General features: G+C 32.1%; 1 protein-coding gene across 1 annotated transcript; it reads right to left on the bottom strand.

Moving 5' to 3' along the window:
• Window positions 1–785: 785 nt before the first annotated feature.
• Window positions 786–17,274, bottom strand: LOC140039976 (protein SAND-like). Its single transcript, XM_072085572.1, has 15 exons — window positions 17,021–17,274; window positions 12,881–13,002; window positions 12,483–12,553; window positions 11,231–11,441; window positions 10,893–10,971; window positions 10,477–10,563; window positions 9,994–10,087; window positions 9,539–9,653; window positions 8,675–8,814; window positions 8,308–8,389; window positions 7,581–7,792; window positions 6,994–7,172; window positions 6,685–6,787; window positions 6,456–6,551; window positions 786–1,907 (listed from the first exon to the last, which is right to left on the bottom strand). The coding sequence occupies exons 1-15, from the start codon at window positions 17,089–17,091 to the stop codon at window positions 1,863–1,865; spliced, it is 1,707 nt and encodes a 568-aa protein (XP_071941673.1). The 5' UTR covers window positions 17,092–17,274; the 3' UTR covers window positions 786–1,862.
• Between the last annotated feature and the right edge of the window lie 173 nt (window positions 17,275–17,447).

Consider the following 17,447-nt stretch of genomic DNA (forward strand, 5'->3'; position numbering starts at 1 on the left):
TTCTAAATAGTTTTCAGTAATTCCCTCAACACCACCTTTCAATAAAGCAAGAAGTATTTTTATATTAATTTCAAAATACAATTCTTTTCAAAGTCCTCTTGGCTCATCTATTTTATGATGCCATATTTTTTAATTAAAAAAGATAATTTACGATGGTATTTTATGCTGATTTCAATGAAAACTTCGCTTTTGATTGTTTGATATTTAAATACAGATCCCTAATTCACATAAATCAATGTTGTCAAATTGAACAAGATCTATGAATTTTTTTTTTAAGTTGTGGCTCTTGTTCTAAACTAGGAATCATGGAAGCGTCACAAAAAAATACCAAATTTTATTCAAATGAATTATAGATTAGTAATCATTAGAATTTACAGGAATGAATTCAATTAATCAAATTGAGTGCTTATCAGTTAAAAGAATATCTCTAAAAGATTTCAAATGTTAGAAATATTATTAAAATAATGGATTCTAGAGAAAGGACACCATTGGATATAATCATTTACTGTAGACTTAACTGGTTAATTAAATCTTTATATGTATTGTATTTTACTTGAAGGATATCAAATAAACTCAATCAATAAATCAGCAAAAAAATAAAATATGGTCATTTTTACTGTAGACAAACCGTATAAGAACAACTCGTTTCAATAATACAATTATTTTAATTAAAGTAATTCTCAATGAATATCACATGTCTTTTCATATATATATTTTATGCACTGCATAAAAAAATTATAAAATAACATTATGAATATGATATGTTAAAATATATTAAGACCATCGAATAGTATTAATCCACTCAATATTAATGTAAAGATTATGAAAACAATTATTTCCAATAGGCAAATAATTATACAAGTCTAAAACTGATCAAATTAAAGAAGGTAACTTACAAGAGTATCATTATAAAATAAAAGATGATATACAGTATAATCATTTAATATTAGTATTAGAAAATATTTAGATTATGATGTAGTTGATTAAAGACAAAATATCATATCAGTTATTACACATGATACCAAAATATGTACACAATTTATACACTATATTTTATACAACTAGCTGACACAACAGTAACATGTTATGAAATGCATAAAAAAAAACCTTGTTTTTCATTCTGAAATTGTACTGTATTGAGAATGGAAAACAACATTTCCCCGTAATAGAGGTGTACCCTAAACAGGGGTTGACTGTAGTGTTAAAACATGTTTCTCCTTGTTTGTTACACATGAATAGGGGTGCCCAAAGGAGGGGTTGACTGTAGTGTTAAAACATGTTTCTCCTTGTTTGTTACACATGAATAGGGGTGCCCAAAGGAGGGGTTGACTGTAGTGTTAAAACATGTTTCTCCTTGTTTGTTACACATGAATAGGGGTGCCCAAAGGAGGGGTTGACTGTAGTGTTAAAACATGTTTCTCCTTGTTTGTTACACATGAATAGGGGTGCCCAAAGGAGGGGTTGACTGTAGTGTTAAAACATGTTTCTCCTTGTTTGTTACACATGAATAGGGGTGCCCAAAGGAGGGGTTCTACTCTATCAACGACTTAATTGTAATGATAAACTTTGTATTACTTTTAATTTACTAAATGATATAAAATAGAGTAAATTAATAAATTTACCCTGAGTGCATTTGTGTCAAGCACATTTCTCAATTTTAATTTTTGGGCATTCTCTTGCTCCTGTTGATATCCTTGCCTACCAGTACATGATGATTCTCAGATAAAATACTTAAGTATTTGAGGTTTTAGCAGTGACTAAAACAGAAGATGGTGATTCGCATGAGATCAATTGTATAGTAGGGTGTCTACTGTGTCAGGTGTAATCCGCAATTCTGGTCACAATATCATTGTCCAATCAGATCAGAATGTTAGTGCATTCAATATAAAAAGACGTTCTTCTTCTTTCTATAAAGAAACAATAAAAAAAAAAATTGACTAAAAAGCTTGGTTACCATTTGGACGAAAATATGCACAACACCAACAGATCATCCGAACCGTTCCTTGAGATTTGTCTTTTGTGTTATGTATACTGTACATCCCAGCGTTAAATCTATTCTTAGTGGGAACCAAGCATTAGTAATACTAGTTTTGTTATATTTTGATAAAGCGTTTTAATGTTCAACAAAATGTGGGTACAGATGAAATGAATACTGTCTCTAATACAATTATTGTACTCTAAAATTATATAATAACTCCATTAAGGAAAGTAGAGAGAAGACATTATATAAGAATAACTCCATTAAGAAAAGTAGAGAGAAGAGATTATATAAGAATAACTCCATTAAGGAAAGTAGAGAGAAGACATTTCAGCTGTTAGAGTAATGTTATCAACTCATGCTAACCTATATATCATGTATGTTGGTTAACAGTGAGATACTTAGAATACCATTGGTCATGTTCACCTGGTCTAGAGTAACATACTCTAATTGTAACATTAAAGGTCAACATTATGAGAAAGAAACAGAAAAGCCATTATTATCCTCAGTGGTAGAATAACTAGTGTTAGGAGATTCACACAAAGGCAACATTGAAATACGTAAACTTGTTGTTTGTGAAATTATGTTTTTTGGAATTCAATTTTCCCATTTTTTGCAATAATTGCCTTCCATAAATATAATGGTCTATTAAGATTATACAAAACCTATAGGTGACTCCCTTTTATTAAAACTGTTAATATTTACTTGGCTAGGCTGTACTGGTTCAAAATGCAGACTCAATATTACAATTAACATCAGATAACATACTTTGTTCATCAGACTAATTTAACCTAATGATATTCTATATGAACATTACAATACTATGAAATGTAATCATTGAATTTGCTTTCACTGCACCAAGTAATGTGTTTATTATGATTATTAATGGATAAATAATACCACAGAGAAGTTGATTGCATTCTGTTGGTGTGAATGATAACTCAATAAGGGGACACTGCGATCTGGTAGTAACTAAGCTTGCTACTTAGATGAGGTCAATAAGGCCCAGGTTTTTAATTAAGTTGACTTCAACAGCTGGCCTGGATGACAGGTGCAGTAACAAAACATTTTGTGTAGCTTATATAACAGCGTCGCCAAATATTGCAATATATATTTTTTTATTCTCATATGTTTATTTGTTTTATATTCTCTTGTAAAGCATTTTACTAGTAATAGTATATGCGGTTGTAGTTACACATTATTTGATTTCTAACATTTTCTTTTAATTATCTATATTATATACTATACAAACTGTTCAGAATATACGTATATTGTATTAAGCTATGAACATATGAATGTTCCTATAGACAAATTATCTATCTTTTATGTGATGTGAATTATATTTTGTTTAACAAATTAGTTTTATCATAACAATTAATTTTCGTTACATTTTTATGAAACGTTTATTATCAGATTGAATTAATTTCAAAACAAATTATAATAATCAATAACAATTACAACTGAACATTTTAATTCTTAATTTGCATATGTTCATAGTTACTCTATATAAATTACAAACAGATTATTCAAAAGTATAATACATACAACCAATGAAACACATGCCATCATGATAGGATTTTATATTTTGACATGAAGATATCATCAGGAATGGTGACATAATCAGTCAAGGTGACATAACGAATGCCAAAAGTGTGCATCAATCATAAATCAGTAATTATTGATAAATAAGAAATGCGATTCAATTGAACATTAAATGTAATTTGTAACACTAACACATAGGTTATTAAGTAGTAATGCAGCATTGATATAAAAACTAAATGAATTTAGAAGATTTATTTTTAAAAACAATTCCTCTTCATAAATAAGCGAGACAAGGAGATGAAGACTTTAAACCTGCCAGATTTTATGTTGATATGGATTATCCTGTGAACATTGGTAACATTTCTCTAAATACAGATATTACCATATAGTGGTGGAAAGGTGCAGATGTATATAACTTGGTAAGACATTTTGCACAGGCATATCATCAAAAATATAATTAGGTTTAAAAATACAATTTAACACCTGCTATGCGATACAATAAAGCACCTGGCCTATTTGTCAGAATACAGTTTACCCCTGATGTGTCAAAACTATTTAAAATAATGGCAAGGGGGAGATATAACCTTTATACTGAATGTTGCCCTCTCTGTACAAATGTAAACTGTCATCTTTAATTATTTATACCTTGGGGTTAAAGATTTCAAAATAATGATTTTTACATTATGTAATGTATACTGTATAGTGTTGGTGTGTACATTTACTTGTATGCTACAATGTATACTGTATAGTGTTGGTGTTTACATTTACTTGTATGCTACAATGTATACTGTATAGTGTTGGTGTGCACATTTACTTGTATGCTACAATGTATACGTATAGTGTTTATGTGTACATTTACTTGTATGCTGTAATGTATACTGTATAGTGTTGGTGTGTACATTTACTTGTATGCTACAATGTATACTGTATAGTGTTGGTGTGTACATTTACTTGTATGCTACAATGTATACTGTATAGTGTTGGTGTGTACATTTACTTGTATGCTACAATGTATACTGTATAGTGTTGGTGTGTACATTTACTTGTATGCTACAATGTATACTGTATAGTGTTGGTGTGTACATTTACTTGTATGCTGTAATGTATACTGTATAGTGTTGGTGTGTACATTTACTTGTATGCTGTAATGTATACTGTATAGTGTTGGTGTGTACATTTACTTGTATGCTACAATGTATACTGTATAGTGTTGGTGTGTACATTTACTTGTATGCTACAATGTATACTGTATAGTGTTGGTGTGTACATTTACTTGTATGCTACAATGTATACTGTATAGTGTTGGTGTGTACATTTACTTGTATGCTACAATGTATACTGTATAGTGTTGGTGTGTACATTTACTTGTATGCTACAATGTATACGTATAGTGTTTATGTGTACATTTACTTGTATGCTACAATGTATACTGTATAGTGTTGGTGTGCACATTTACTTGTATGCTACAATGTATACTGTATAGTGTTGGTGTGCACATTTACTTGTATGCTACAATGTATACTGTATAGTGTTGGTGTGCACATTTACTTGTATGCTACAATGTATACTGTATAGTGTTGGTGTGTACATTTACTTGTATGCTACAATGTATACTGTATAGTGTTGGTGTGTACATTTACTTGTATGCTACAATGTATACTGTATAGTGTTGGTGTGCACATTTACTTGTATGCTACAATGTATACTGTATAGTGTTGGTGTGTACATTTACTTGTATGCTACAATGTATACTGTATAGTGTTGGTGTGTACATTTACTTGTATGCTACAATGTATACTGTATAGTGTTGGTGTGCACATTTACTTGTATGCTACAATGTATACTGTATAGTGTTGGTGTGCACATTTACTTGTATGCTACAATGTATACTGTATAGTGTTGGTGTGTACATTTACTTGTATGCTACAATGTATACAGTATAGGGTTGGTGTGTACATTTACTTGTATGCTACAATGTATACTGTATAGTGTTGGTGTGTACATTTACTTGTATGCTACAATGTATACTGTATAGTGTTGGTGTGTACATTTACTTGTATGCTACAATGTATACTAATAGTGTTGGTGTGTACATTTACTTGTATGCTACAATGTATACTGTATAGTGTTGGTGTGTACATTTACTTGTATGCTACAATGTATACTGTATAGTGTTGGTGTGTACATTTACTTGTATGCTACAATGTATACTGTATAGTGTTGGTGTGTACATTTACTTGTATGCTACAATGTATACTGTATAGTGTTGGTGTGTACATTTACTTGTATGCTACAATGTATACTAATAGTGTTGGTGTGTACATTTACTTGTATGCTACAATGTATACTGTATAGTGTTGGTGTGTACATTTACTTGTATGCTACAATGTATACTGTATAGTGTTGGTGTGTACATTTACTTGTATGCTACAATGTATACTGTATAGTGTTGGTGTGTACATTTACTTGTATGCTACAATGTATACTGTATAGTGTTGGTGTGTACATTTACTTGTATGCTACAATGTATACTGTATAGTGTTGGTGTGTACATTTACTTGTATGCTACAATGTATACTGTATAGTGTTGGTGTGTACATTTACTTGTATGCTACAATGTATACTGTATAGTATTGGTGTGTACATTTACTTGTATGCTACAATGTATACTGTATAGTGTTGGTGTGTACATTTACTTGTATGCTACAATGTATACTGTATAGTGTTGGTGTGTACATTTACTTGTATGCTACAATGTATACTGTATAGTGTTGGTGTGTACATTTACTTGTATGCTACAATGTATACTGTATAGTGTTGGTGTGTACTGATACACATACATCATTTCAAAGTGTCCTAATGGGAACCAATACAGCTAACAGATAGGAAGGAACAATGTACAATAGACCAGGCATCATGTTAAATAATAGTTTACCTTTATCCATGTTAGCAATTTATTAATTGCAGTTATTGCACTCTGTTTGGTTGTTAAGGCTCCAAATGTAGCATAAAGCTCAAATCTAGAAGTCACCTAAAATAATGATTAATAACAAATTTATTTTGACTTTTTATACTTAATTTTTTGTGATAAAGAGACAATAGCAACAAAGATTAAGTACTTTCAAATGTAAGTTGTTTTGTATTTGTAAAGTCATCATACTAACCCATCCTAACATTGCTTCTCTTTGTCCTACATGGAACATAATCTTCAATGGCCTAGACTTGCTGTACATTCTTTGGTGCAAGTATTGATATAAACCAAACAATCTGAAAAAAAAAAAATGAGTTTTATATTTGAGAAATTATTTGGAAGTCTATTGTCAAGCTTTCATTTTGAGACAGTAAACGAATAAGAAGCTGAAAAATGTATTCTGTCAATACAACATCATTTAAAGTGCTGGCTTCTTTGTCTATAATCCGAAACTGAAAGCATTCTTTATTTAACTGAACAAACAAAGAATTAACTTGCTTACCTTTCCTGCTCTGCTGGGCTTTTGTACGGGGCATCAAGCTGTGGACTAGTAAACTGTGATGTACTTCTAGATTTATAAATAAAATGTCGTAGGTCAGATATACCAACTTGTTGACAACTATAGCTGCCTCTTCTTACTGACGACGTTATCGCATCTAAGCAATTATGTTTCTTCATTTTCTAAAAATAAAAATCAATTGTATTGTAATCAAATAAACATGAGGACTCGATTTATCAAGCTAAATTTTGAGTTGTTATGTTTCCTTTTAATCTATTACGTGCCTATAACATTTTTTTAAAATATTTTATACACATCCAACAGCGAGCACATACTCACCAATTACAGGATGGATAAACTATTTTATAGTTTATTGTGCTTGTAAACTAAGTCTTATTTGAGGCTTACGGAGTGGAATTGAAAGAGTTGTGAGTTACAACCCTGGCACTAGGTCAGGATTGCACCCTGGACCTTGGGATTGGAAGACAAGCACATTAACCACCAAGCTACAGCTTCACTCCATATTGTATATTCTATTACGTATCATTGGCAAAAGTAGTATATACAGTAGATAAAAAATGTAAGCTTACTTCTACAATTTTAGATTTGCAATCTGACAATTCAAAAAAGAGATCCCTATCAACAGTTAAAAGTAGTAAACAAGCTGGTGTGTCTTCTAAGTATGAAACATATGCATGTAGAAAGCCACTACTGTCAAACCTTGGTAAGCATATAGGTGTCCAAGATTCACCATTACGAAAAGATGATGATGCATTTACTAAATTAACTATCAAGTGTAAATCTGTAACAAATTATTATAGTTATATTAAATAACATTCTTTGTACAACAATAATTGTACCATAATAGTGACAGTAAAGATGATACTGATGATAATAACACACACCTGATTGTATTCACCAGAATTACACATCAAGTGTCAATCGTATGCATATTAGTTATTTTGGAAAAGTGATATCTAATGTGATAATTAATAAGTTCATGCACGTTCAACTTTTGTTAAAAACATTTTGAGGTTGTTGACTGATCTGCGTTTGAAAATCAACCTACAGTACAGTTTTTTAATGGCCTAGCTTCCTGGCCTTCGTCAATGTTTTAACAATTACAATTACAAAATCGAATAAAAATTTATTTTAGAACAGGTGTGTGTTGTAAAATAAATAATAAATGTTTTGTATTATTTAATGAAAGACTGACTGCTCTTTTTAACCTGCCTCTGCATGGTTAACTCACCATCCAACTCATAAACATCCATTAATTGTGTATTAATGCAAGTAATTGTATATAGATTTACTTACCACCCGGATGTAGTACATATTTTTTCATTCTTACAAGAGCTACAAGTTGATTATCTGCTAATAATATTGCAAATACTAAATCCTGTCGAAAAAACAAACAATGAAAGCTTAACAAATTATCGTAATGTAATGGTTGAAGCCAAAACCATGAATACAGATGAAGGCAATTCAGATTTTTATATTTGGTTCTTGCGAAGATTTTTGACAGGACAAAATATATATTGAAAAATAAACTATGGAAGGCAAATAATGTAAAAAAAAAAGTGTATCTGTGTATAAGTTAGTTGGGAACAGAGCAATTCACTTTCTACAGTGACTGCACAGGTATGTACTATGTAAAGTAAAAAAAAACAGAAGAGATACTTACTTTAAGTTTAGCTGATTGAAGACTAGAACTAACTTGGTCACGAATCTGTGACTCAAGTCGAAGGCATCGTACACCACTCAATAAAAAACAAGGATCAGTTTCCATTATAGTACAAAGATTATCAAGAAATTTCTCAGTTCCTAGAATTAATGGAATAGAAACTTTATTGCCATTACATGGGTCAAGAAACGTGGGGCTTTTTTGTCTATTTTATTGTTGTTGCTGTTTTGAATTTTGGTGACATTTTTTTCTTTTTATATATTTTCATACATTTTTATCTTTGTAAAACTCCATCCAATGGCTGGTGGGCATGATTTGTGTGTTTTTTTGTTATCAATAAAGTGAAATACTAATAATAAAAACCAGGGATCTGCTAATAAGTGTGCTGGTGATTATTCAACATGATGCTGTTTACACATTCTATTTCTACCTCAGTTAGTTCTATAGTATCACAGAGTAGTTACATGATATGTATTGCTATTTCTACCTCAGTTAGTTCTATAGTATCACAGAGTAGTTACATGATATGTATTGCTATTTCTACCTCAGTTAGTTCTATAGTATCACAGAGTAGTTACATGATATGTATTGCTATTTCTACCTCAGTTAGTTCTATAGTATCACAGAGTAGTTACATGATATGTATTGCTATTTCTACCTCAGTTAGTTCTATAGTATCACAGAGTAGTTACATGATATGTATTGCTATTTCTACCTCAGTTAGTTCTATAGTATCACAGAGTAGTTACATGATATGTATTGCTATTTCTACCTCAGTTAGTTCTATAGTATCACAGAGTAGTTACATGATATGTATTGAATATTGAATAAGTAAAAAAGGTACATTCAATCTTATATACAAACCTGTTAATAGTCGCCTTAAGTCATAATTATGGCGTTTGTGAAAGGCTTTTTGTAATGTTGTTAATGTCAGTACACTGAGTATTTGGTTGTAAACACAGGTTAATTGGGTATACACCTGAAAAACAAATCAATTACTAAAGTATGTTACACAATTCAATATCTATATAACACTATAACAAATTAAACAAATCTAGTCCTGTGGTCATAACAATAATTAAATTTGTATTCAAATTTTATTTTTTGTAATAAGTACATGATGAAATAAAGATATAACACATGCTAACCAATAGAAGCACTGTAAAATTGTCCATTAAAATACAGAAAGGATAATAATACATTTTGTTAATAAAATATTTTGCAATTATGTTATACAATTTTGGTACTGTTCATTGGATTGAATTGATTGAATTTCCTTTTCATAATCCAAATATATCATTGTCGCATAAATAAACTACCTGTTGATGAGATTCTTGTGAATTAGCTACTGCAACCAGTATAAGAGGTGATCTAACCATAAACACAAACTTATGGTCCCCTGCCACTATTAATCTGTAAACAAAAAAACAACTTGAATGTGAACACATTTAATATAAAAAACTTGAATGTGAACAAGTTGAATGCGAGAATTGGGACTGTTACGGTACTTTATTGAATGCCAATCATACTATACATACACAATCATACTATACATACACAATCATTCTATACATACACAATCATCAAAAACTGAAACCATTCAAATAGATTGAAACAATACTTTGCTAATCGAAAGTATAACAATCCATTGACATTAATTTGGCAGTAGCAGAAATTGGTGCATGAATAGGAAGGGCTCTATGTTATATGTGATAGGCAGGGAGTTTATGGAAATATATGCCTTCAACAACAACAGCCTGTGATCATGTGGTTCTCGGAGAATTAGAGAAAAAAATAAATACCTTAATGTATTTTTGTTAACACTGATGAATGACACCAAAGCTTGCATCACTCCCATCAATGTCACTAACTTATCACCACTTCCATGTCTGAAAAATATTGTAAAACATGAAATAAAAACATTAAAAACTTGTAGTGATACATTATTTGTTTAATACAGGGCTACATTTAATATTCAGACCATCCGAGGAGTTTTATTTAGGTCTAGTCCAGATGATGCACACCTCATTCCCCAATTCCTTATAAGGAAGGACTTAGTACAAGTGGTGGTCAGAACCTCTTTAAGGCTATCACAAGATGATTGAACAGTATACCAGAGATTCCTTTACATCTTCCTGCTATATTTTGTCTGTGTTCATTGGGTACTACCTAGTGAACATGTGTGCTTTATAACTATTTAAATTGTATGAAAACCTACCTAGTATAAATAGGTTTGCCAGCTTCACTTAAAACAAACACATGCTTTTTCTGCCGTTGCCATTCTTTGTTGTTTAGATCTTCAAAAACAATTATTGAACATAGAAAATCTTTTAATGTACGGAATAATATTTATATTTATACCGCAGGCTGTTATTTACTAGTATGTGACATATACATACTTCTTCTTCTTCCATTTAGTTAGTAGCTAACTTCATAGTTGAAGGCTACTGCTCCACTGGCTATAGCTGTTGCATACAGTGTGTGGTGCATACAAAGTTAAATAATAGTTTTAAAATTCACAATCAAACTGGCACAATAATGAGAAAAATTAAATACCATCAGTTGAATCAATTTCAGACACCACAGATGATGCTGCTTCATTCTCCTTGGAATCCTCTCCTTCTAATACTGCATTCTCATCATTTTCCTGTTTGACAATCTCATCAGTTGCTACAACGGTAACATCCTCGTCATTAGTCAGACCTGATTCACTACTTGACGCTTGGAATGGTTCGTCTATTGCACCATGTATACTGCCATCACCAGTCTACATTAAAATGGAAGAAGAAAACATTTGATTACATTTAGTAAATTCAGTCAAAATTACAGGTGAAGAAGTAATGCTATTTCTAATTTAAAACAAAAATGAATTTTAAAATATTTTGACTAAATTAGTTTACATTTTGTGTACTCATACTATAGTTTAAATTTGCTAAAGCTTAAAGCCCCATTCCCTACGTTTTTTAGATCTAATTTAAGATCACAAACTATATTTAATGTAAAAATAATACTATATGGTCCTATTGCGATAACTTTTTTCGTCTTTAAACGGTTAAAAATGTGAAAAATAAGTCGATTCTAATAATTATAGTGGCCCGCTATAAATCCCAAAATGCATTGCGCGCGGATTGATATTTTTGTTTTTCACCTGTAATTCGCCCACTTTTCGATCGATCGTGAGGCCAAAACAAATGGAAGACTCCTAACTTTTCAGCGAAAATACCGGGTTTTCCCCAATTTGTATCAACAAATGGCAAAAATAGAAAGACAATTAATGCAGCAACTATACAACGTCAGGCTAGGTATATAGCTCGCGTACGATGTTCGTACGTTACCGATGTTTACCAGCTAGGCCTACAAAACTAAGCCTAGCTACGCTAGGCCTAAGACCGTCCACGAGAGGTCGATCGCCGCGAGCTACTTAGGTAGTGCATTGTTTCTCACTTTTTATCATAATTTACCATAAAACGTACATTTAAGACAAGAAATGACATGGTTTAATGTTTTTAAAGTGATATATATGTACTGTATAATTTTCCAAAAAACGTCCAAAATTGCAGGGAAGGGGTCGTTAAAAAAAAAATCTATTGACTATTGCAAAACTAAAGAATGATAAGGTAATCTTGATCTAATCTAGTAGATCTAGATTAATCAAGATCTAGTAGATCTAGATTAATCAAGATCTAGTAGATCTAGATTAATCAAGATTCTGCTATTGGCCATGATTATATTTAATTATTTCTGCCAATGTATGTAAGGAATTAAATTGAATAGTAATGTAGAAATGTGAGGATAACCAATGTTGTACCTTTGTTTCTTCTTCATTTTCTTTTACCTCCTGCCTTTTTTCAATGTTTGTACTTTCTCCGTCAGCATCATCTGAAATGTAATAGTAAGGTTTCAAAATTAACTTATTTTAACTGGCATTAAATAGTTGTATGGATGATGACAAAAAACTAGGGTCGTCATCATAATTATCATCATCATTATCTTCCTATAGAACCTCATTTGAGTATAGTTGCACATGGGTTGGTCACATTTACTATGCAGTTGGGCTTCCTAATTTTCCTAACATTTTGTGTTCCACATGTTTCATATTATTATGTAGGGTAGATGACCTTTTTTTATACTAGAGGGTCAAAATGAGAAGGATAAAATAACATTATGTAGACTGGGTACTTAAAGACTGCCACGAGGCGCACTAACCTGGATGTCCAAGTTCAATAATATCATGAATAGTTCCACTTGGTAAACGTTGTCTCTCTGCAATATCTGAATAATATTCTAAAGTGTCAATGTCTTCAGATGTACCAAGCACAGGAGTCCCACTGCAAAATAAATTACTTTAAACAATAATGTAGGCCTGCTGAGGCGCAAAATTACAGTAGTCTATGGCAAATATGTACTAGGGTACAGAGTATGTATGTAGGCTAAAAATACTTGATCTTCCTACGCTAGCTTATAGAAGAAAAAGAGCGTCTCTGATCCAAGTATTTAAAATACTTAAAGGATTTGATAAATTGGACATACTAGAGGTCATTCTTTCAAACTATCAAAGCCGCGGGTCAAAACTAAATGGGGTTCAAATTTTGGAGCAAGTGTAGTTAACGATTGGAACGCTTTGCCGAGAGTTGTTGTAGAGTCAAAGTCATTGAATCAATTTAAGTCTAATTTGAAAGAACACTGGAAAAACCACCACCAGAAGTTTCAGCCGTATGCAAGAGATTTTTAATTCCAGAGAGGCGAATAAGCATTTGACTTTAGCCTTAATTTCAAGGTAATTCAAGGTAATATTTGTGCATGGCAGGACGAATTTCATTCACATATAATAAGGCATGCATGTCACGTCACCACCATAACCTGAACAAAAAGCTACTCAGTCAAACACAGATTTTAACATATTTTGAATTGTTATATAATTTGTATGTAGCCTACTAGGCTAGCCCTAAATTCAAGATTTAAAAAAAAAAGGAAAGGAAGTACTTCATTCATTATTCTAGCCTAGTTAGGCCTAGACTAGGCCTAGTATTATTACTAATTAGGTAGGCCTGAGCTTTACAGGCCTATTATAGTAGGACGCACTAAATATGCCTAGAGTTCTGACCGTCAGTCTAGGCCTACTAACTTTGCCTGACTGAGAGACCGACTACACTCTCTCAGTAGTACAGGTCAACCCGTACCCATGCCAACTCGTACCCACCAACTCGTACCCAAATTTTGGCTTACTCGTACCCAAAATTTTGGCTCACCCGTACCCATCATTGGCTAACCCGTACCCATCATTGGCTGGCCCGTACCCAAGTTTAATGCTATTTAAAGTATATTTATATAGGCCTATTACAGTTAAACCCAGTTTTATTACATTTTTAGATCATATGTTCGATATTACAATGGCAAAAACTATTTACCTAAGTATAATTTATGTACAGACTCGTACGAAAAAAGCACAGCTTTCATCGTATTTGGGTCGTAGTTAAATTAATACTTGAGGGCGTTGTTTTACATGGAAGATGTCAGTGGTCGGCTGTGCTGCATTCTATTTTTTTTTTCATTTTTGAATAGTTATTGATCTATTATTTACTACGAATAGCCTGTACACACTTTTCATTTTATTTTACAGATAATGAAGTAATGTGCTTTTTGAAAATCGTTTTAAAAATGGTTTTTGTTGTTTTGTTTTGCAAGTTTTGTTTTAACATTTCGAAAACATTTTTAAGTAGTCACTCGTATTTTTAAAATCACGAAACTATTTAAGTGGATACCAGCCTCATTTTTGCTGCTAAGGACCATTTTAGAATAATGAATCTAAGTAGATTATTGCCGTTTTTAAAACAAATTCCCTAGGACATGATGGATGTGAGAATACTATAAAAGGTAACCTCCAATAATTTAACATTTAATTACTAACGACGACATTTGCTGTTATTACGTTTTCATTTTATAATGATTATTACTGTATTATTATGACTAAAAACCGAAATAAAATACTACTAAAACTAAAAAAAAAATCATCTTATCGCTGACAGATACGTATGTACAGACACGTGTAGGTAGGCCTTCAGAACGTTTATATTATTTTAGTAAATAAGACGACATCCGTTGCCATGGAAAAACGAGTGTGGGTCATTTATTTGTAGAATATTATAGAATGCGTATTTTTTTTTAAAAGGGAATCCCTTGTCAGCAAAAACACGTAGCTGTTATTGAGGAAACATCTACCAAAAATGTTTAATTGCTGTAAACAAACAGATAATTTTACTGAATTATTTAAGAAAAAAAAAATAGAAAACGATCGTACGCCACATTGCGTTGTCTATTTTTTTTTACACACTGTAGCTGTTATAGAAGAAAATCTGCCAAAAATGTTTAATTGCCTTAAAGTACGTGTATATGATCATTTCACTGAATTATTGATAAATAAAATATATGGAAAACGATCATACGTCATTACTGAGTCGTCTCTTTGACGCCCTATAAATGCGTGTTTTTTTGTAATAAAAGGTTAATCCCGGTCAGCAAAAACACGTAACACGAAATCTACGCCCCATAGCCCTGCAGGCCTTACAGTACGTGTATATGATCATTTCACTGAATTATTAATAAATAAAATATATGGAAAACGATCATACGCCATTACTAAGTCGTCTCTTTGACACCCTATAAATGCGTGTTTTTTTGTAATAAAAGGTTAATCCCGGTCAGCAAAAACACGTAACACGAAATCTACGCCCCATAGCCCTGCAGGCCTTACAGTACGTGTATATGATCATTTCACTGAATTATTAATAAATAAAATTATATGGAAAACGATCATATACGTCATTAATGAGTCATCTCTTTGACGCCCTATAAATGCGTGTTTTTTTTATAATAAAAGGTTAATCCCGGTCAGCAAAAACACGTAACACGAAATCTACGCCCATAGCCCTGCAGACTTTACAGTACGTGTACATGATCATTTCACTGAATTATTAATAAATAAAATATGGAAAACGATCATACGTCATTTTTTTTTTATAATAAAAGGTTAATCCCGGTCAGCAAAAACACGTAACACGAAATCTACGAGTAATTCGACTCCATAGCCCTGTGGGCTTTTTGATTAAAACAGGGCGTCGTTAATTCAACCAATTTTAAATATACCAATACAATAGAAACAATAATTACTTGATCGAATCATGGAGGTATACCTCCATGATCGAATGTAATCAGGGAAGATAATTAGGTGATAAGAATAAAAAAGTATAAAAATGATACGTTATTGGTTATTTACCTGGGCTTAATTGAATTGTAATACTATACAACAGTAAAAATATTTTTTTATTAATTAATGTTCTTACGTAAATAAATAAAAAGACACATCAAACATACGTTTATAAAACTATAATACTACATTTAAATAAATGTTAACAAATATATGCCTAATTAAACGAAGTTTACAATCAAATCAATGGTCATTTTTATTAGCACACATTTCACCGAGACCTGTAAAATAAAAAAAAACAATTTAAATATAAAAATATTCATACGTCAAAAGCATACCACTAGTTTTGCGCCGATCAAATCATTACAAGTAGGCCTAATTATTCAAATTGGGTACGAGTAGTCCAAATAATGGGTACGAGTAAGCCAAATAATGGGTACGAGTAAGCCAAATAATGGGTACGAGTAAGCCAAATACTTGGGTACGAGTAAGCCAAATATTTAGGTATGAGTTGGCATGGGTACGAGTTGGTTTGGGTACGGGTTAGCCAAAGTGGGTACGAGTTGACCAATTATTTGGGTAGCCTAATTATTCAAATTGGGTACGAGTAGTCCAAATAATGGGTACGAGTAAGCCAAATAATGGGTACGAGTAAGCCAAATACTTGGGTACGAGTAAGCCAAATATTTAGGTATGAGTTGGCATGGGTACGAGTTGGTTTGGGTACGGGTTAGCCAAAGTGGGTACGAGTTGACCAATTATTTGGGTAGCCTAATTATTCAAATTGGGTACGAGTAGTCCAAATAATGGGTACGAGTAAGCCAAATAATGGGTACGAGTAAGCCAAATAATGGGTACGAGTAAGCCAAATACTTGGGTACGAGTAAGCCAAATATTTAGGTATGAGTTGGCATGGGTACGAGTTGGTTTGGGTACGGGTTAGCCAAAGTGGGTACGAGTTGACCAATTATTTGGGTACGGGTTAGCCAAGTTGGGTACGAGTTGGCATGGGTACGGGTTGGTTTGGGTACGGGTTGACCAGCCTAGTCTGAACTCTCCTCCTTTCTCCCCCCATGAGTAGAGTAGTCCAGGGCAAAGCTAGGCCTAGGCCTAGACAGTTTTTAATCAATAACAGGTATTACCTAGCCCCTGGTTCTTGACCTTCTATTACATCTGCTTCTTCAACATCATATGCATCTTCATTTTCACTCATTTTCGAATCATTAAATGGAAAATACAAGGGAGTACCTTTCTTGACAATATGAAAACTGGGCCTACCATTACCAACTTTTCTGACGGCCGGAGGATCGAGTCTCTTTAGTTTGCTGCCCTCTACAATTATGCCCTATATGGGCAATTAGACTATTCTTTGAGAGAGTATACACCAAAGAATAATCTTAATAAACAGGCAAGGTTGTTTGATTGCAGGACATATAATACCACCATAGCATAGACTAAAGGTTTTTGTGTTTTTCAATTACATGTTTAACTATTAATTTCATTCAAATAAAATAATGATCATAACATTGATCATAATTACACATTTGACATATGTTTTGGAATTAATTT

This window comes from Antedon mediterranea, chromosome 2 (genome assembly GCF_964355755.1).
Source record: "Antedon mediterranea chromosome 2, ecAntMedi1.1, whole genome shotgun sequence".
Lineage (NCBI taxonomy): Eukaryota > Metazoa > Echinodermata > Crinoidea > Comatulida > Antedonidae > Antedon > Antedon mediterranea.

Bases quoted from the DNA above. Each gene is read 5' to 3' on its own strand.
- LOC140039976 (XM_072085572.1), bottom strand. From the start codon at position 17,091: ATGAGTGAAAATGAAGATGCATATGATGTTGAAGAAGCAGATGTAATA. The intron at 7,793-8,307 runs GTAAGTAAATCT...AATTTGTTACAG, and splicing joins ATATGTACTACATCCGGGTG to ATTTACACTTGATAGTTAAT. The intron at 6,552-6,684 runs GTTAGTATGATG...TCATTATTTTAG, and splicing joins GAGAAGCAATGTTAGGATGG to GTGACTTCTAGATTTGAGCT.